Source organism: Nicotiana tabacum, chromosome 2, assembly GCF_000715075.1.
Source record: "Nicotiana tabacum cultivar K326 chromosome 2, ASM71507v2, whole genome shotgun sequence".
NCBI lineage: Eukaryota > Viridiplantae > Streptophyta > Magnoliopsida > Solanales > Solanaceae > Nicotiana > Nicotiana tabacum.
In genome coordinates this window covers 89,384,946-89,406,322 of record NC_134081.1, presented here as the reverse complement: position 1 = coordinate 89,406,322, position 21,377 = coordinate 89,384,946, and the positions used below count along the sequence as shown (strand labels likewise).

The 21,377-nt window shown below is 36.9% G+C and overlaps 1 protein-coding gene across 1 annotated transcript in view; it reads left to right on the top strand.

The window, feature by feature from the left end:
- Positions 1 to 20,605, top strand: part of LOC142167193 (uncharacterized) — a 43,736-nt gene extending 23,131 nt beyond the window's left edge. Inside the window, exons 7-9 of the mRNA XM_075227353.1 lie at positions 19,022 to 19,081; positions 19,608 to 19,794; positions 20,501 to 20,605. Coding sequence (XP_075083454.1) covers positions 19,022 to 19,081; positions 19,608 to 19,794; positions 20,501 to 20,605 — 352 coding nt within the window. The remainder of the gene's footprint in view (positions 1 to 19,021; positions 19,082 to 19,607; positions 19,795 to 20,500) is intronic.
- Positions 20,606 to 21,377: the final 772 nt, after the last annotated feature.

The following is a 21,377-nucleotide window of genomic DNA, read 5'->3' as shown; positions in this document are numbered from 1 at the left end:
GAAAAGGGTGAGGAAGTCGGGCAGCGCAGGTGAGGAATTTTATTCGCAGGTGCGGAGTTGCATCCTAGCTTGGCTCTCCACAGAAGTGTCCTGCCTCGCAAATGCGCCCATTTGTCCGCAGAAGAGAGGGTCCCAGGTGCGACCCCTTGTCCGTAGATGCGGAACTCAACTGGGCAGAACCTTAAAATTCGAGGGTTTAACATTTTCACCCATTTTCAGATTTTGGAGCTCGGGTTGGGCGATTGTGGAGAGGAAATTTTCCACACAACTTGAGGTAAGTGTTCTTAACTCCCTTGTGATTATATTCCATGAATTAATCTTCATTTTTGGTGTAAGATTATTGAATCTTCAAGAGAAATAGAAGGAAATTTCTATAATGTCACAAAACGATTTTTTCAAGTTTGAATACCGATTTGGAGTCGGATTTGGGTGAAATTAGTATGGTTGAACTTGTAATTGGATGGGTTGTCGTATTTTGTAAGTTTCGTCAGATTTTGAGATATGGGCCCCACGGGTGATTTTTGGGGCGTAATTTCAGATTTTATGGAAAATATTAGCGTTTTGATATGGAATTAATTCTTATAAATTGTGTGGACTGAGTCAAATTGTTGTGACTAGATTCGAGCCATTTGGAAGTTGATACTCGCAGAATGGAATTCCTGGAGCATTGCTTAGCTTGCTTGACATTGAATTTATCTTGTTCGAGATAAGTAACTCTTCTAATCCTGGAGCTGAGGGTATGAACCCTGAATATATGTATTATGTAAATCGTTGGGAGATGACGCACATGCTAGGTGATGGTCGTGTGGGTGTGCACTATAAAAATTATGACATAATTATTTTTGTGGAATTTTGTAGTTAAATAAGTCTTGGCATTTTCCATGCAGTTTTATGTGTTAAAGAAATTGAGTTGAAAAGCATATTAAAATTATGTTGAGGCTATGTGCCAGTATTATTGGGACCCACGGAGGTTATATTGCTGTGGATTATTTGTTTAAATTGAAAATTCATACTCAGTCATATTCATTTCATTGCATATCATATCTCACTCTCTGTTGTTATTTATTGATACATCATATTATCATTTTGGGCTATTCTCATGACATTGTAAGCCCATGAGAGAGAGACTAGAGATATTGATGACTAAGGGAGGCCGAGGGCCTGATTGCGAGGATAGTTTATGGATTGGGGGTGCCCGCCTGTAGCAGGCCTTATTGGCTTCTTATTGCACATGAGTTGGCCGTGCGGATCCTTATATTATTATTGTACGTGAGTTGGCCGTGCAACATGTGAGTTGGTCGTGCGGATCTAGATAATTATATTATGGCACGTGAGTTGTCCGTGCAGCACGTGAGTTGTCCGTGCTTATAGCGCTTGGGCTGTAGGAGCCCCTCATGAGTCTGTACACCCCCAGTGAGCGCAGTTGACTATAAACAAGGATCGGGCTGCATGCCGCAGCAGTTATTGTATAGCGCTGAGTAATTGAGTGTGCTGAGCGCAGTGAGAGAGAATGCGACACAGTGAGATTTAGTACTCTGAGAGTTTGAGTACATGAGTATAATCTTTGAGATACATTGCATTGCCATGCACACATGACATATATGCATAGAGATGTGTTTTCCTCATGCTGTACGGAATCATATTATTCATGATTTCTCACACATGTTGACAGATGGGCATAGTGATGCATTTGTTTTACATTGGTTATCTGGAAAGAAAATGAGATATTTTATTTATTATTGAAAAGATTGTGGAAAAATTTTATTTTTCAAACTTATTCACATTTTTGGTAAATTTGGCAAAAGATTTGGATTTTCACTGATGTACTTGAAAGGAAGAACTATTATTGCTGAAATCATGATGTGACTGAGCATTTTATCCATGAGTTACTTCTGGTATTATTTGCTTTATGTCGTTATTAACTGTTGTGGATTAGTGGTTTTGGACCCGACCTTGGTAGAAGCTCGTCACTACTTTCAACCTAAGGCTAGGTTTATGACTTACTCAGTACATGGGGTCGGTTGTACTGATACTACACTTCTGCATATTGCGTGTAGATGTTGGCTGTTGTTGTTGTTGTGCTCGATGGTTGCGGGATTTAAAAATGTACCTGCGTTTCTGTTGTAGCTGCCTCTTGTTCAGGGTAGCCTTAGGTTTATATAAGCTCTGTTTATGTACTATTCAAACAGACTATGTATTTTTTTCATTTCCGATTTGTATACTCTATTCTTAGAAGCTCATGGTTTGTACTACCAATTCTTGGAGATTGTATAAGATCAGGATCTTTATTCACTTAAATTGCTTTAATAATTATTATTGAAATTTGGTTAGTTAAAAATTGACTTACCTAATGGGATGGGTTAAGTGCCATCACGACTAGTTGGATTTTGGGTCATGACACCTAGCTACTTTAGGTGATCTTCTTAGTCATAGCAAAATTGTTGTTTAAAGGCTCTTACAAGGAAAATATTTTCTTGCTAGGTACAAACTGTTATAAGCTTATCAATGATTAAGAACATAATTAAGGTTAAATCTTCTGCTAAAGCATTCTTCATCTTATTTGTTAAATTTTGCCTCATTAAATGATTCCAGTAATGCTTAAAATAATGTCAAGATATATTTAATTTAGATATGTTACATTAAATTTATGGTATACATTTATTTTTCTGATAAAAATTACATTAAATTGATGGTATACCTTGGGCGAAAATGTTCATTTTGAATCTCATTATGGATTGAACTAATATAAAAAGATAACATGATACCATGAGGTCAATAAATTCATGTATCAAGTCATAAAAATGATGAAATTAAATTCTCTTTGACATGTCATCTTTAATTGCTGCTGGTGTAAAATTGTTTACACTCATGCTTGTTTGGATTTATTTCATTTGCTAGAATCATCAACACTATCATATAGTTCTTAAATTGTTAACTTTTGACTAATGCACCATAAAGGAAAAATTTGATTACTTTTTATTTTCAAAACAGTCAAGACACAGCTGAGGCAGAAATAAAAAAATTAAGAGAAAGAAGCAAAGAATGAAAATATCACTTGCTATCTTAAAATCTTTTCTGGAATAACTCCTTTACTCTTGAAGTTTGAGTTTGTTATCCTTGTGTAAAGTTCAGCTATAAAGTACTAAAGTTTCTGATTTCAATAAGTTTAATTTAATCATTTGAAGTGTTGAAAATTACTAGAACTTGCCATATTTTGTTTATTGAGATGAAATTCTAAACTTCACTGATCTAGAAAATGAATTAGGCCTTCTTCAAATCCCATGTAACTAAACACTTGAGTCACTAAAATACATAAATCCCTAGTGTTCCCATTTGAGCCTGAGCAAATTCTTTGAACAAACCTTTTTTTTCTGCACGATTATACTGATGTAGCTCTACTTATGTATTGAACAAATTCATAATAAAAATGATAATTGTGTACGAATATATTATGAATTACAAGCTCAGTTTGCTCAATTTTCGCCAAGAAAAGGCTATTGAAATACGAAAAAAAGTGAAAATACAAATGCAATACAGCCAAGAAAAGAAAAGAAATAAAAAGGATTTATAATATATATTTCCAATAAACAGATGTGAAATGAATTCCATCTACTTGTGTGAGTAAGAGTTGGAAAATGGAAAGGAGCACAAAATAATTTGTACATCATTCCAATTGCTAAGAAAGGCATATCAGTGACTACAAAAAAAATATAAATACCTATTATCCTACCAAAGCACTTATCCTACAATACAAGTCCATAAAAGTCCTAAAAGATTCTATGATCACTGCTAATTTATATTAGTGGAGATTTACAAACATGGCAAGCCTATGGTCATTCAATATACACTATTTTATGATTATCGTAAACAAAGTTGATTGATGAATTTTTTGTATGTAAAAGTTGATCTTATGCAGGATGATAAACACATGACCAAGAGGGAAAAATCAATTTTAGAAAATTTATTAAAATACCACGTGATATTAAATTTTTTGTAAAAAAAAAAAAGAAAAAAAATCTTTCTACTAACCGCTATCTTGATTTGTTTTCTTGAAAAAAGCATGATTCAGAAATTTTCTCAAGGACGAAGAAAATGCTAAGTGTGGGGGTGTTTGATAAGATAAAAATACTATACATAATATGAGTTGTTATTGAATCCTTAATATTGATATTATTATTCTCTTGTAGGTAATATCAAAATATAAATAAAGAAATAAATAAGAATGAAGGAGGAAGTTGAAAATGGAAAAGAAAGAAGCTAGCATCACCAAAAGTCACGTGTACACTTGATGTACACCATTCTCTCATCAAAATTCATTTCATTGTTGGCAAGTTGGCAAGATGAAAGACAAAGTTTACTGAAACTTTGTTGTACACGGCAAAAGCAATGGAAATATCTATAAATACCGTCATTTTACAAAGCTGGAAGAACGGACTTCGAGAGAGGAAAAAAGCAAATAATGTGTTTCTATGTTTAGAAGTCTGCATTTATTAGTTTCTTCAGTTATCAATATTGAAAATTATTTGATTCCTCCTTTTAATTAAATAGCGAAAATTATTCTTCTTGAATATTTCTTTCTATTTTCTTATTTAATGGATAAGAATATTTCCATTAGTAGTACTAACTCCAGTATGGAGTAACTTTCTTTTGTGTTGGGAGAATGACAGATCTTAATATTTTTATATAATTAGTAGATATTATTTCTCAATTTCACATGCTTGAGCTGAAGCTTTTTATTTAAATTTTATCTGCTTTATAGTTGGGTGTTATTTAATTTGTTAACATCTATCTATTTCGTACTACATATTAACTTTTTACTAATTCTGTAATCGAAAGAGGCGGAAGAAGTAATAGTTAATTTTGATATTAATAGATGTTAACTTGTATTTAGTGACATCTAGCTCTTATATGTTAAAATTGATTCTACACTTATTTGTAATTGAAAGAGGCAAATATTGTAGTAATCAATTATAACAAGGTAACCGAAAGGGACTTACTAAAAAGAGCATGTTTTAGTTCAAGTATATATTTCTGGTTCTTTAATATTATCATTTTAACGATTAATTTGTATAACCGAGAGGAGTGCATTTAATTGTTCAACTATAGTAATAATATATAAATGTAATCGTGAGAGGCATTTATAACATTTCTCAGAAATAGAAATTGAAGAATAAATATATTTGTGAAGTCGGGATCCCAACACCTTTTTATTATATTTGTGAAAAGCAAAATATTTTCTATTTCTCTATTCATGCATTCTTAGTTAGTTATTTCACAACTCAACTCTTTCTGATTTTCTCAAATAGTAATTAAAACAAGAAACGTCTATAGAATAGATATACCAATCTCTGTGGGTTCGACATCTTTATATACTATTATTTGACAGAGTACGAGTTTAAATTATATACACGCTAGAAACTCGTCAGGAATCTTCGAAGATACAAAACTTCCAGTATTCCAATTCGCACTCTTCGCATTCAAACACTTGGGGGGGGGGGGGGGAGAGATGATATGAGGATACGACAACAATGACTTCCACGTCGACCGATAAATGAAAAATCTGAAATATAATTGTATCATCGAGACCAGGGACTGCGCGGACAGCCCCGTAGAAACAAGTTGTACAAGTTAGCCCACAAGTAATGATAATTTGTTTTCAGCATAACAAATGCTTATGTATATACTTTTTAAAAATAGAAGGAATAAAAATGATATCATTTTGTTTTTATCTTGTTTCTTGTCTGAACAATGAATTAACTTTGTCATTTGAAATTCAAACAAGTACTTCAAATGCTAGTGCCATAATGAATAGGAGACGTCCTTTTCAAGAGCACCGTAAATATAAGAGGGCCCTCTCTTATAAAAACCCTCACATTAAAGGGTTGGTTCCGGAAGAATTTATGCCTGGAATCAAAAATGCCTTCGAGGAAAGATACACCTGAAGCCATATACGAAAGGACGCAAAAAGTAAACGTGCACAAATACTTATAAAACCCTCATGAAAAAGGGCTGATTCGCAGAGCCAAAAATACTTTTGGGGAGAATACACCCAAAGCTTCACATAATAAGAGGCAAAAAAGCTTGCGCAAAATTCTTAAAAGGAAGAAAATGCAAAGATTAAAGACTTGCCTGAATATTCAAATGAAAGGAAGACTCAATCAATACTTGAGCAAAAGATGTTTTTATTTACAAAAACATGTCAAAATGGCACAGGTGCAAGAATTGGAAAACGAAAAGAAAAGCTAAACTGCAGTATCTTCGGAACCAGGAGGAAGAGAAGTGTCCGCACCCCCGGGAGAAGTAGACGGGCCCACTGATAGCTCACCATTTTCACCAGTTTTGTCTTCAGCATCATCATCCTCCGATTTTTCTTCAGTTCCTAAGAACTCGGAACCAGAAGGACTAGTTGTATCAGACCTCGTTGGGAGTCCACTTTTAGCAGCTTACCCAAGCTCACGGGCCTTAGCAATTTTGGTATCAAAATCAATGATACCAACTTTGACCTCTTCTAAGGTTTTTCTCCGCATATTATACATGGCGTAAGTTTTCTCAACAACGAAGGAGGCTAACGTCAAGGTCGCAGACAGTTGAACTAAAAAGCCTATTATGCTCGATAGTTTTCCTATACTTCTCTTCCAGCTGGGTGTGTTTCGCCCCCGTAGCAGCAAGCTCTTTAATTTTGGAGTTAAAGGCTACCTCTAAGTTGATAACTCTTTCAGCGGAGGCAGTCTCGCATTCGGTTGGAGCAAGAATGGCGTTATGGACTTCAACCCATTTGGCCCTAGCTTCGTCAAATCTAACCCTTCAAAATTTGATGAGCGCAAAACACACACTTAAATATGCTCGCTAGTCGAATATAGTATAATATAATATCGTATCCACAGGGATTGGAGTTAAACAGTATTTTCATAGTTTATAGCTTGATTGCTATCCAAGATGATCAATAATTGAGATTTATGTGATTAAAACTAAAATTAACTAAGATTCTAAACTATTGACTAATGACAATCGCAACAATGATTAAGGAAAGATATCAATAGGTGAAAACAGGGTTTGATGGAATAGGTGCAAAATAATTATTTGGGATCTAACTCTAGATAATTCACTTCTAATGTTCAAGTGAGTCTTTCGAGTTCACTCAATTATTAGTTCACACATTTAGAAGAAACTCCTCTCTAGATTAAGTCTCCGCCTCCCAAGATGAACTAAGTTAAACTCGGTGAAGATATGAAAGAATTCTTAGTGGATTGGTCTTTAGAAGAACCTCTCTCGATTATACTCCTACCTAAGTTTTATCAACAACTCAACTATCCTCTTTCGATTACTAAGAAGAATCAATGAATTCAACCTACAAAATATTATGTAAAAATATCACAGGTTATGCCTCTCTCGATTACATGAACTAGTGAATATAGATGCAATAATTAAAACATCCGAAATGATTCAATACATAAAACTAAAGTTATTATCCGCAAACAAGTATCAATACACCAAATCCATCAAACTCTAAAGAAAACTACTCTATAGACATGGTGTAATTCATCCCAAATATGATTCAAGTAAATAAAAACATAAAACGATCCAAACTCGTGTCTTGAGTGAGGACTGAATGATGAATTCCTTGTGCTTTTTATTTTCTAACTCCTCCTTGCCTCCTTAGGTCTTAGATTTGTCAAAAGTTCACAAAATAACATTTTTTTCATGTATATATACCAAGTAGGGTCTGGCCCAAGCGAAAACACCTTTTCCTACGCGTTATATGATACTTTCCGGTGTTGGACGTGCGCGGCTGCGTACCTGGGAGTGTGCTCGCGTATATGGCCGCGTACTTTTTACAATGTTCTGCCTGACTTGCACGCCCAGTGCGCGCCTAGTGTGCGCTTGCGCACCAAGGTGGCATCCTACTCAATTCTTCGTTTCTCTCGTTAAATGCACTATTGTCCGTTGATCCCTGAACACGATCCCAACTTAATGTCACGACCCAAAATCCCACCACAGGCGTCGTGATGGCACCTAGTCTCTAAGACTAGGTAAGCCGATTTCTATTACATTTTGAAGCCATTTTTTTTGAATTAAATAATTAACCAAAACTAACAGCGAAAATAATTACAATACACAACCTCCTAAGACTGGTAGTACTGAGTCACGAACTCTAACTGAATACATGGAATGATCACGAAGATCGAATATACAATACTGTTTGATTACAAATTAACAATAAAATAAAATAAAAAGACTCCAAGGGACTGTGACGGCCAAGCAACTCTACCTTGAATCCTTATGATCGCGCTTTAACTCTGCTCAAGTCCGATATCTTCAATACCTGGCTCTGCACAAAAATGTGCAGAAGTGTAGAGTGAGCACACCACAGCGGTGCCCAGTAAGTATCAAGATTTACCTCAATGGAGTAGAGACAAGGTACAGTCAAGACACTCACTAGTCTAATAACCTGTACAATATAATATACAAAATAATAAGAAATAAATAATAATAAAGGCAGGATAAAACAACCAGTGATATGCACAATAGACAACAAGAACACCATTAATATCACTCAACAATTAATAAACATAATTACACCCAATTAAATCAAGCCCTTCAAATAAATGTCTTTCACATAGTTCTTCTAGATAACTCTCTTTCAAATATAATTCTCTCAAATAATTATTTTTCAAATATAATTCTTTCAATAAATCTTTTCAAATACAATTTTCTCAAATAAATATCTTTCGAAATACAATTCTTTTATTTGATACTTTCTACGTAAAATTCCTTTCAAATAAATATTATGAATATAATTCTTTCAATTAAAAAGTCACCATGTGACACCTCATTTCAAAATCATCAAAATACGGGTCTCAGCCCATTTTTATATTTTTCGTAAATACAGGTCTCAGCCCATTTTTATATTTTCACGGCACTCGTGCCTATAATTAAATTATCATATTTGCCCGGCACCTCGTGCCCTCATTTCATATCACAACTGCACGGATAATTCACGTGCCAATATCCCCATTTCATATCATAATTTACGGCACCTCGTGCCCACATTTCATTTTATAAACCGCCTGGCAATAGCCACATGCTCCCAATTTCGACAAAATCAGATTATTATCAATTTACTAATAACAAGACAAGTTGCACAAGGTATAAAAATAAACACAAGAAAATCACAACATCACATGAAAATTTTTAACACCACAACCCCACATCATCACATATCGTCCCTTACAATAGCCACCCTTATCGCTCCGCCCAGACAATATCAATACCCACCCTTATCGCTCCTATAGACATCCTTATCGCTCCGCCAGATAATATCAATAGCCAACAAACACAACAGTGAAATGCCACCCTTATAACCACATAATATCAACGGTGAAATGCCACCCTTATCTACCTAAAATAACAACTTACTCAACACAATAATTTACACGGAAAATTATCACAACAACATAACAAAAATTAATTCATATCACAATTTGCCCAATGGCCACAACCAAATTTCAAAACTACAAACAAGTCAATTAATTTCACAACAAATAGCCAAATGCTCCACACAATGTGTACAACACCCAAAAACAATCAATAGAGATAGAAATTACTCAACATAAAGCAAAGTCTTCATAAAAGATCAAATTTTCAATAATTATATAAATACCTCTTCATAAGATCATTTAATTAATTATTTGCAGAGGGGAAAATTCAAAATAAAATTAAATTCCAATAATTATCAAGCCAGCAAATTCACAAAATTTCATAAATAATCAAATAAAAATCACATCATATTGTCATATAACAACAGAGTCAACAACAAGAGTTTAGGCACGACAAGTAGATGATAAAATATATGCCAACAATTATCCAATTTACTACACAATATGCTCAAGACTTTGACTCAATAAAATTTGCACATATAAACCAAGTACGTACTCGTCACCTCGCGTACATGATTTTCAATTACCCACGTTGCACATAAGATTCAATGCCTAAGGGAAATTTCCCCCACTCGAGGTTAAGCAAGACACTTACCTCTTTGAAGTTATGCCGATATTCCAAAATCGCCTTCTTGATTGAATTGACCTCCGGGCCATTCAAATCTATCCAAATTAATTATATAACTTCATTAAAATTCATCGGAAACGATTCCGGATCATAATACGTCGACTTAAAAATTTATTCCAAAAAGTCAAAAAGAATCAACGCGGGACTCGCCTCTCGGAACCCGACATAATTTTCATGAAATCCGAACACCCATTCCGATACGAGTTCAACCATACCAATTTTATCGAATTCCAATAACAAATCGACCTCCAAATCTTAAATTTTTATTTTTGGAAGATTTTACAAAAATCATGATTTTTCTTCTATTAAATCCGAATTAAATGATGGATACAAAGACATAATCATGGAAATTAATCAAAACTGGATAAGAATCACTTATCCCAAAAACCCACGCAAGAATCTCTCCAAAAATCGCCTTCTACCGAGCTCCCAATTTGATTTTGAGTTATGAACTCAAACCCCTATTTTTGGGACATTTAGTTCTGCCCAGATACACCTTCTTCGCGTTCGCGAAGGCTAAAAATGCAGCTGCCTCCAATCCTTCTTCGTGTTCACGTGACAAGCATCGCATTCGTGAAGGCCAACTTCTTCTGCCCCATCATTTCCTCTTCGCATTCGCGATGTCCTCGTCATGTTCGCGATGACCAGCTATCCAACTCCTTCGCGTTCGCGTTCGCGAAGGCCAAACGACCCCAGACCCCTATCTTCCTTTACTTCTTCCCGTTCGCGTTGCCTGGGCTGCGGTCGCGAAGTCTTACCCTGCTCCTTCTTCATGTTCGCGTTCACAGCTTCGCGTTCGTGAAGGACAAATCATCAGCCCCTCAAACTCCTCTTCGCGAACGCGGGACTTCCTTTGCGTTCGCAAAGAAGGAAACCAGACTTCAGCAACAGCAGTCCAAACAGCTCCAATTTGGTCTGAAACCACTCCGAAATACACCCGAGCCCCTCGGGACCCCGTCCAATCATGCTAACCAGTCCCATAACATATCACAGACTCGCTCGAGGTTTCAAATCACATCAAATTACACCGAAAATACAAATCACACCACAAATCGAACTTATGAACTTCAAAAACTTCCAACTTATAAAACTCGTGCTGAAACCTATCAAACCAACCCGGAATGACGTCAAATTTTGCAGGAAAGTCTGAAATAACATAACGGAGCTGTTCCAACTCTCGAAATCACATTCCGACCCCGATATCAAAAAGTCAACCCCCCGATCAAACTTTCCAAAATTTTGAGTTTCGCCATTTCAAGCTAAATTCCACTACGGACCTCCAAATAATTTTCCGGACACGCTCCTAAGTCCAAAATCATCATACGGAGCTAACGGAACCGACGGAACTCCATTCCGGAGTCGTCTTCATATAGTTCTGACTACGGTCAAAATCCTAAGACTTAAGCTCCCTTTTTAGGAACTAAGTGTCCCAAATCACTCCGAATCATCCGTAATTCAAACTCGACCACACACGCGAGTCATAATACATATTGCGAGGTTGCTGAAATCTTAAGTCACTGAACGGGGCGTAAATTCTTAAAACGACAAGTCGGGTCGTTACATTCTCCACCTCTTAAACAAACGTTCGTCCTCGAACGTGCTAAGAATCTTTCTGAGGACTTTAAATTACTGAGTATATTCTTGCACACATACTTGTGAGTGATTTTACATTTCCGTAATTTAACACGGGTCCGACAACACCATCTCAATTGAGATTATTTCTTTTCTCCATTCTTATAAGCTTTAAAGCAAAATCCCTAGCTCTCCAATTATTTTCAAAAATTCCTGAATTCTCACAACAACGCACAATATTAGTCTCAACTGGATATAGCAACTCGTGCCTATGCACATATAAATTTTCTCAATAGTGTTGAAGTAATTCAAAACTTTTTCTGGGGTGCTACATTATTCCCCGCTTAGGATCATTCTCCCTCAAACACATAACATAATTTATCTCTTCATTTGCAAATCTCAATTCCTCTAATTTTTACTAACTCCCAAAGTTTTCAGAAATTTTGGCAGAGTCTCCCCTGTAATTGGGCCTATCCACCTGCCAGAGTAACACCCAAACAACTCCTAACAACATATCCACAATCCAACAAAATACCACAGGGTATATATCAATAACATTAATCTCAGCATTGCCTGATCATAATGATATCAGGACATGAAGCACATCATATGTATGCTCATCACCACATCTCTGGTCTTAAAAGTTGTTCATAATTAATTCCAATATCATCAATTAATCTCATATTAATCATCACCTCGTTTCAAAATTTTACAACACTGACAACAGAACGTAAGGCATAAAGACCTCATGATTACTTACTCGGATTAATGAGTTACATTTAATGCCACCGGGGCACTCACCTCATAGGCTAAAACTCAATATTTACAACACAAAAATGGATGAATATGAACAGAAAATATACAAGCATTATCAAATAAGCCTAACAGGCATGACTCCTTATTAATATTATTACACAAATTAAATTTACAAAGGGAGAATTTTAAACTCATAAATATTTCACCACAAGGACCTCGTCCTTACATAACTTCCACCGTGGCTTGCAACCCTGTTTAATTATTTCACATTATATATAAAATGCGAGGATCTCGTCCTCAACTCCGAATCATAAGTATTTTGCACATTGTGCCAACTGAAATTTCAACTTTCTTTTCTTTCTTCTTTTCAATATATTTCATAAACAATTTTCATAACATATAATGAACCCTCATACCGGTAGGGCGTATAATTCATAAAAATTGGAATCAATTATTCTGAAACACATTAAACCCACTGTAATGAATAATAAAAATTACTTTTGGACTTATAGCCCTCAATAGTGTACAAAAATAAATGATAGACACAGGCTCACACCTTCAAATCTCCCAACAGGGATAAACATATAAGTGGGTTACAAATTTACGAAGCTCACCCATAAGTGGAGCATAATAGGAGGACTCACCTCAATATTCAGAACCGAATCAAATTAAAGAAAATATTTTTTTTTAACAGAATCAGGATCGTACCTGTAACGACACCATCTGGTGTATTGGCCTCAGCCAAATCATAGCGATTATATTAACGGGTCGGGTCTCCACCTCTTAGGCGTCCACTACCCGCCCGTCCTCCACCTCTAGCTGACTGTGCACGTGGAGTATCAACTGGAATAAAGCTTGTAGTTGGAGTGTTCTGATGAAATCCACCCCTCCCAAGTCTGGGACAATCTCTCATGATATGCCTAGTATCACCACACTTATAACAACCCCTCTGAGGTAGCAGCTGCTCATACTGAGTCTGTGCCAGATAACTGGAATAACCACTATAAGAATCTCGTGTCGGTGGTGCACTATAAGCTGGAGCACCCCGAGTAATCTGATGTGCGGACTAAGTTGACCGACTGCTCGAGCCTCCGCTATAATTGGTTCTAGCTGAAGAGTAAAATCCACTGAACCCTCCAGATCTTCGAGACGTTTTGGTCTCCTTAGACTCCCTTTCCTTGCCTAAAACGCCCTCAATCTTCCTTGCAATCTCCACTACTTGTTGAAATGGAGCATCAATTTGCAATTCTCGAGCCATGTATATTTTAATATCATAATCGAGCCGCTCAATGAATCTGCGGACCTGTTCTATGATTGTAGGAACTAAGATAGGTGCATGACGGGCTAACTCACTGAACCTGATAGCATATTCTGACACTGTCATAGTGCCCTTACGTAACCGTTCAAACTCTGTGCGCCACGCATCTCGGAGAGTCTGGGGAACAATTTCTTTCAAGAACATTTCCGAAAATTGAGCCCAAGTTGGTGATGTGGCATCGGCTGGTCTACCTTCTTCATAGATTTGCCATCACCGGTACGCTGCGCCTGACAGTTGAAATGTACTAAAGGAAACTCCGCTCACTTCCACAATACCCATGGTGCGGAGAATACGGTGACAATTTTTCAGAAATCCTTGGGCATCCTCTGTAGTTATGTCACTGAAAGTTGGTGGATCATATTTCTTAAACCTTTTAAGTCTCTTTTGTTCTTCTTCTGATGCCTCGGGCCAGACCTCAGGCCGAACCGGAATAACAGGTTGTACCGGTATTACACCCGGAACCTGACCAATGTGAACCTGCTGCTCTGGAGTTGTGATAGGAGTCTGAGCTACTCCCCCAACCTCCAGAATATTTGGTGCAACAGAGATCAATCCCGCCTGAGTTAATGTACCAAACATACTCAGGAACTGTGCTAAAGTCTTCTGAAGTATTGGGGTAACAAAAGGTGCTTCTGGTACCTGTCCCCCAACTGGAGCTACTAGTGACTCCCCAACTGTTGTTCTGACAGGTGCTCTAGTCGCAGCATGTGCCCTTCCTCGACCTTTACCTCGGCCTCGGCCTCTTGCAGCCCTAGCAGTATGTGCGGATGCTTGCTCAGCTAACCCAGTAGCACGTGTCCTCACCATCTGTGAGAGAATGGAGATACAAAGGTTCAAATTCATAATTCAACAAATTCCGCATGACAGGAATGAAAGAAAAGGAAATTTCCTAACAGTTCCGTAGCCTCTCGAAGATAAGTACAGACGTCTCCGAACCGATCCGCAAGACTCTACTAGACTCGTTCATGACTCGTAGAACCTATGAACCTAGAGCTCTGATACCAACTTGTCACGACCCAAAATCCCACCACAGGTGTCGTGATGGCACCTAGTCTCTAAGACTAGGTAAGCTGATTTCTATTATATTTTGAAGCTATTTTGTTTTTGAATTAAATAATTAACCAAAACTAACAGCGAAAATAATTACAATACACAACCTTCCAAAACTGGTAGTACTGAGTCACGAACTTTAACTGAATACATGGAATGATCACGAGGACCGAATATACAATACTGTTTGATTACAAATTAACAGTATAATGAAATGAAAAGACTCCAAAACAGTGCGACGGCCAAGCAACTCTACCTTGAATCCTTATGATCGCGCTTTAACTCTGCTCAAGTCTGATATCTTTAATACCTGGCTCTGCACAAAAATGTGCAGAAGTGTAGAGTGAGCACACCACAGCGGTGCCCAGTAAGTATCAAGACTAACCTCAATAGAGTAGAGATGAGGTACAGTCAAGACACTCACTAGTCTACTAACCTGTGCAATATAATATACAAAATAATAGGAAACAAATAATAATAAAGGCAGGATAAAACAACCAGTAATATGCACAACAGACAACAAGAACACCATTAATATCACTCAACAATTAATAAACACAATTACACCCAATTAAATCAAGCCCTTCAAATAAATGTTGTTCACATAGTTCTTCCAGATAATTCTCTTTCAAATATAATTCTCTCAAATAATTATATTTCAAATATAATTCTTTCAATAAATCTTTTCAAATACAATTTCTTCAAATAAATATCTTTCGAAATACAATTCTTTTATATGATACTTTCTAAGTAAAAATCCTTTCAAATAAATATTTTGAATATAATTCTTTCAATTATAAAGTCATCATGTGACATCTCATTTCAAAATCATCAAAATACGGGTCTCAGCCCATTTTTATATTTTTCGTAAATACGGGTCTCAGCCCATTTTTATATTTCCACGGCACTTTGTGCCTATAATTAAATCATCATATTTGCCCGGCACCTCGTGCCCTTATGCCCTCGTTTCATATCACAACTGCACGGACAATTCACGTGCCAATATCTCCATTTCATATCACAATTCACGGCACCTCGTGCCCACATTTCATTTTATAAACTGCCTGGCAATAGCCACATGCTCCCAATTTCGATAAAATTAGATTATTATCAATTTAGTAATAACAAGACAAGTTGCACAAGGTATAAAAATAAACACAAGAAAATCACAACATCACATGAAAATTTTCAACACCACAACCCCACATCATCATATATCATCCGTGACAATAGCCACCCTTATCGCTCCGCCCAGACAATATCAATACCAACCCTTATCGCTCCTATTGCCACCCTTATCGCTCCTATAGACATCCTTATCGCTCCGCCAGATAATATCAATAGCCAACAAATACAACGGTGAAATGCCACCCTTATCTACCTAAAATAACAACTCACTCAACACAACAATTTACACGGGAAATTATCACAACAACATAACAAAAATCAATTCATATCACAATTTGCCCAATGGCTACAACCAAATTTCAAAACTACAACCAAGTCAATTAATTTCACAACAAATAGCCAAATGCTCCACACAATGTGTACAACACCCAAAAATAATCAATAGAGATAGAAATTACTCAACATAAAGCAAAGTCTTCATAAAAGATCAAATTTTCAATAATTATATAAACACCTCTTCATAAGATCATTTAATTAATTATTTGTAGAGGGGAAAATTCAAAATAAAATTAAATTCAAATAATTATCAAGCCAGCAAATTCACGAAATTTCATAAATAATCAAATAACAATTACATCATATTGTCATATAACAACAGAGTCAACAACAAGGGTTTAGGCACGACAAGTAGATGATAAAATATATGCCAACAATTATCCAATTTACTACACAATATGCTGACTTTGACTCAATAAAATTTGCACATATAAATCAAGTACGTACTCGTCACCTCGCGTACATGATTTTCAATTACCCACGTTGTACATAAGACTCAATGCTTAAGGAAAATTTCCCCCACTCGAGGTTAAGCAAGATACTTACCTCTTTGAAGTTATGCCGATATTCCAAAATCGCCTTCTTGCTTGAATTGACCTTCGGGCCATTCAAATCTATCCAAATTAATTATATAACTTCATTAAAATTCATCGGAAATAATTCCGGATAATAATACGTCAACTTAAAAATTTATTCCAAAAAGTCAAAAAGAGTCAGCACGGCACTCGCCTCTCGGAACCCGACATAATTTTCATGAAATCCGAACACACATTCTGATGCGAGTTCAACCATACCAATTTTATCGAATTCCAATAACAAATCGACCTCCAAATCTTAAATTTTTATTTTTGGAAGATTTTACAAAAATCATGATTTTTCTTCCATTAAATCCGAATTAAATGATGGATTCAAAGACATAATCATGGAAATTAATCAAAACTGGATAAGAATCACTTATCCCCAAAACCCACGCAAGAATCTCTCCAAAAATCGCCTTCTACCGAGCTCCCAATTTGATTTTGAGTTATGAACTCAAACCCCCATTTTTGGGACATTTAATTCTGCCCAGATACACCTTCTTCGCGTTCGCGACCATTCCTTCGCGTTCGCGAAGGCTAAAAATGCAGCTGCCTCCAATCCTTCTTCGTGTTCGCGTGACAAGCATCGCGCCGTGTCGCGAAGGCCAACTGCTTCTGCCCCATCATTTCCTCTTCGCGTTCGCGAAGTCCTCGTCGTGTTCGCGATGACCAGCTGACCAAATCTTTCGCGTTCGCGTTCCAAGCTTCGCGTTCGCGAAGGCCAAACGACCCCAGGCCCCTATCTTCCTTTTTTTCTTCGCGTTCGCGTTGCCTGGGCCGCGTTCGCGAAGGCTTACCCTGCTCCTTCTTCGCGTTCGCGTTCATAGCTTCGCATTCGCGAAGGACAAATCATCAGCCCCTCAAACTCCTCTTCGCGAACGTGGGACTTCCTTCGTGTTCGCGAAGAAGGAAACCAGACTTCAGCAACAACAGTCCAAACAGCTCCAATTTGGTCCGAAACACACCCGAGCCCCTCGGGACCCCGTCCAATCATACTAACCTGTCTCATAATATATCACGGAGTCACTCGAGGTTTCAAATCACATCAAATTATGCCGAAAATACAAATCACACCACAAATCGAACTTATGAACTTCAAAAACTTTCAACTTCTAAACCTCGTGCCAAAACCTATCAAACCAACCCGGAATGACGTCAAATTTTGCAGGCAAGTCCGAAATAACATAACGGAGTTGTTCTAACTCTCGGAATCGCATTCCGACCCGATATCAAAAAGTCAACCCCCCGGTGAAACTTTTCAAAATTTTAAGTTTCGCCATTTCAAGCTTAATTCTACTACGGACCTCCAAATAATTTTTCAGACACGCTCCTAAGTCCAAAATCATCATACTGAGCGAACGGAACCAACAGAACCCCATTCCGGAGTCGTCTTCATACAGTTCTGACTACGGTCAAAATCCTAAGTCTTAAGCTCCCTTTTTAGGAACTAAGTGTCCCAAATCACTCCGAATCATCCATAATTCAAACTCGATCACACACGCGGGTCATAATATATATTGCGAGGCTGCTCGAAATCTTAAGTCATTGAACGGGACGTAAATTCTTAAAACGATAAGTCGGGTTGTTACACTTAATCCTTGGACTTTTACTCAGACTTCAAAGCTCCAGAATAGCTTGAATTAATTCCATAACATCTACATAGTTCGGAATCGCTCCTAAAGGCATAAAAGACACAACTAGTGCAAAACACTAGCAATTAAAACTCAAACTTAATTAAAGTGCAGTAAATTTGAGTGCAATAGGAAACTAAAATACGAGATTATATCCTACCATCAGCGGGCCAATTCCTTGGATAACGGTTACAACTTCTTGCTCGCTTTGCCGCAAACGAGCTTCCAATACAATAGCCTCAGCAGCTTTGGCTTCCAGTTCCGAAAGGCGAGCGATATGTTGCTGCTGCTCTGCCAAAAGCTGATCTGTGCGGAGGTAATCTCTTCCTTAGTGCTGAAGTTGGTAAGGGCAGGATATTATTGCCCCCGCATGGAACAAGAGACCAAAGACTTCGTATGAAATTGTGATAAGTGTCAACACTACGAACCACTAGTGCATCAACCGGCAGAACCCTTATATTCGGCTCTGTCCCCATGGCCGTTCATGAAATGAGGGATGGACATTGTTGGACCACTGCCACCGGCTACCCGAAAGGTGAGATTTCTTTTAATTTTGACTGACTATTTTTCTAAGTGGGTGAAAACAGGTCCTTATCAGAAGATCGGAGAACTCTAAGTGGTGGATTTCATGTGGGAAAATATAATTTGTAGGTTCGGAATACCAAAAGAGATAGCATGCGACAATGGGCCACAGTTTATCGGTGCAAAAATTATAAAGTTCCTCCAAGATTTAAAAATAAAGAGGATCACATCTTCACCCTATCATCCGAAAGCAAACGGTCAAGCGGAGTTGACAAACAAAGTGATTATTCAAAACCTCAAGAAAAAGTTAGAAGTGGCTAAGGGTAACTGGCCTGAGGAATTACCCGGAGTTCTATGGGCATAGCGAACTACGGTCAAGTCGAGCACAGGGGAAACCCCTTTTTCCCTCGTGTACGGCGCATAAGCTTTAATTCCGGTGGAAGTAGGGGAACCCACCTTGAGATATTTCCAGGCAGATTAAGAATTAAACAACGAATCCAAAGGCTTCAGATAATTAGCAAGCTCTACCTTCCGGGATATCAAGTTGCATCCGGTAGAGACCAAAAGAGTAATATTCCTCCTCCTTTGTGGATCTTCAAAAAGTGCAACATAATTTGGCCCTAAATTCCCATGAGCTGGGGATTGTGGAAGAGGAACACCTTCTTCATGGTCAGGTGCGGCCGTGGGAGATGATGTAGCAATTGCCGGTGGAAGAGTGGGTGAGGGTGGAGATGATGTAACAATTATTGGTAGAAGAGTGGATGAAGATGGAAGTGATGTAGCAGTTGCTGGTATTGGTGAGGATGGAGATGAAGATGATGGAGTTGCTGGTGTTTTGGCAAACCTACGCTACATTCTATACAAAGCTCAATACAATCTTATCTTCTTACTTTTTGATTTCGTTGTTGTTGTGCCCGGAAATCCTGTTCCCGGAACTGTTGCTTCTGCTGTTTCGTCTATATCCTAAGGCTAAGTATTGCATAATTCTTTGATTATTTTATTATTTCAGGGTCAAATTAATTTATTTATCTAGAAACTATGTATAAATTCAACTGTACCATTTTACGGGTAAACATATGTGTTTTCCATATGAATAGACATTATCACGTAGTTTTACATTTCTAGAACCAGATTTTCCATGTAATCCTTGAACTCATCCCTAATTAATTCTGTTGGATGTTAATTTTACTTCTTGGCTTCTCTTCCCATGTGAAAACTTATTTATTTGAACAGTAAATCCAAGTTATACCAACTATATAAACCTTCATAAAAAGAGGAATACTTGATATTAACAAAACAGCGTGTTATTTCCAACTCCGTTTCTTTTGTAATCTTCTTTATCGTGAAAGCACCTTTTCCTATTATTTATTATAGAAATAGACGAATTGGATCACGTTCTTACCGTTAAAGTATATGTATTTACATATTAGTGTTTAACTAATACTTACTCGTCATATGTACTGACTGAAGTATTGTTTCTTTCATTTGTATTCAAACTATGGTATATTTAATCTCATGATTAGTGGAAATTATACTTCGATTAGATCGATCAACTTCAGTTTCTTGAAAGTATCTGCCTCTTTTTGTTGAATAATGTCACAGCTGCCCAGTCCCCCCTTCCTATTATCCATTTCAGTGCATTGAGTTAGTTTCATTTTGTTAAATAAAGGAACCTGTATATTTTCTGCATCTTAAACGTTGCCATCACTGAGTCAATTTACAAGTAATTCCCAACTAAGGAGTACTTACAAAAGAGTAAGCATTTTGAACTGCTAATTTGTTATGCCAGAAATAACAACATTTATCCCAAAAAAAAACATACCACCAGCTCTCACCTAGTTGGACCATTGGAATTAAAAATTGAAGAATTAACCCATATACTCGTACCTCGCCCATCTAAATCTTAAACTACAAATAACCGATGGTTATTTGAATACATGCATATATATATATATATATATATATATATATATATAAGCTTAAAAAATAAATAGTAAATTCGACCGGCTATTTGTATAATAATCTTGTTCATAGACGTAGCTTCATAAATCTTGTTCATAATTTTCTAAGTACCCATTGGGAGGCCTGCTAATCGAGCAAAAATATTCAACTTTTATTGCTAGCAAAGCTTTGTCACAGAATTCAAGGATCCAAAGCTAGTCATAGACCATGTTTATTTTTCGTTCTAATGTACTATATATATATATATATATATAGTACACCTTGTAGGAACTATATGGTATATGGGTAGTGTTTCAAGCATCATTTGGACATTATGGCAATGGTATATCTCATCAAAGTGATATTAAAATAGGGAATGACCCCTTAATCATTTCAAAGTGTGAGCTGCATATATCCTCAACGACAGCTTTCAAAAAAGTTTACATAACTACAACTTTATAGCTAGTATATTTCATCATC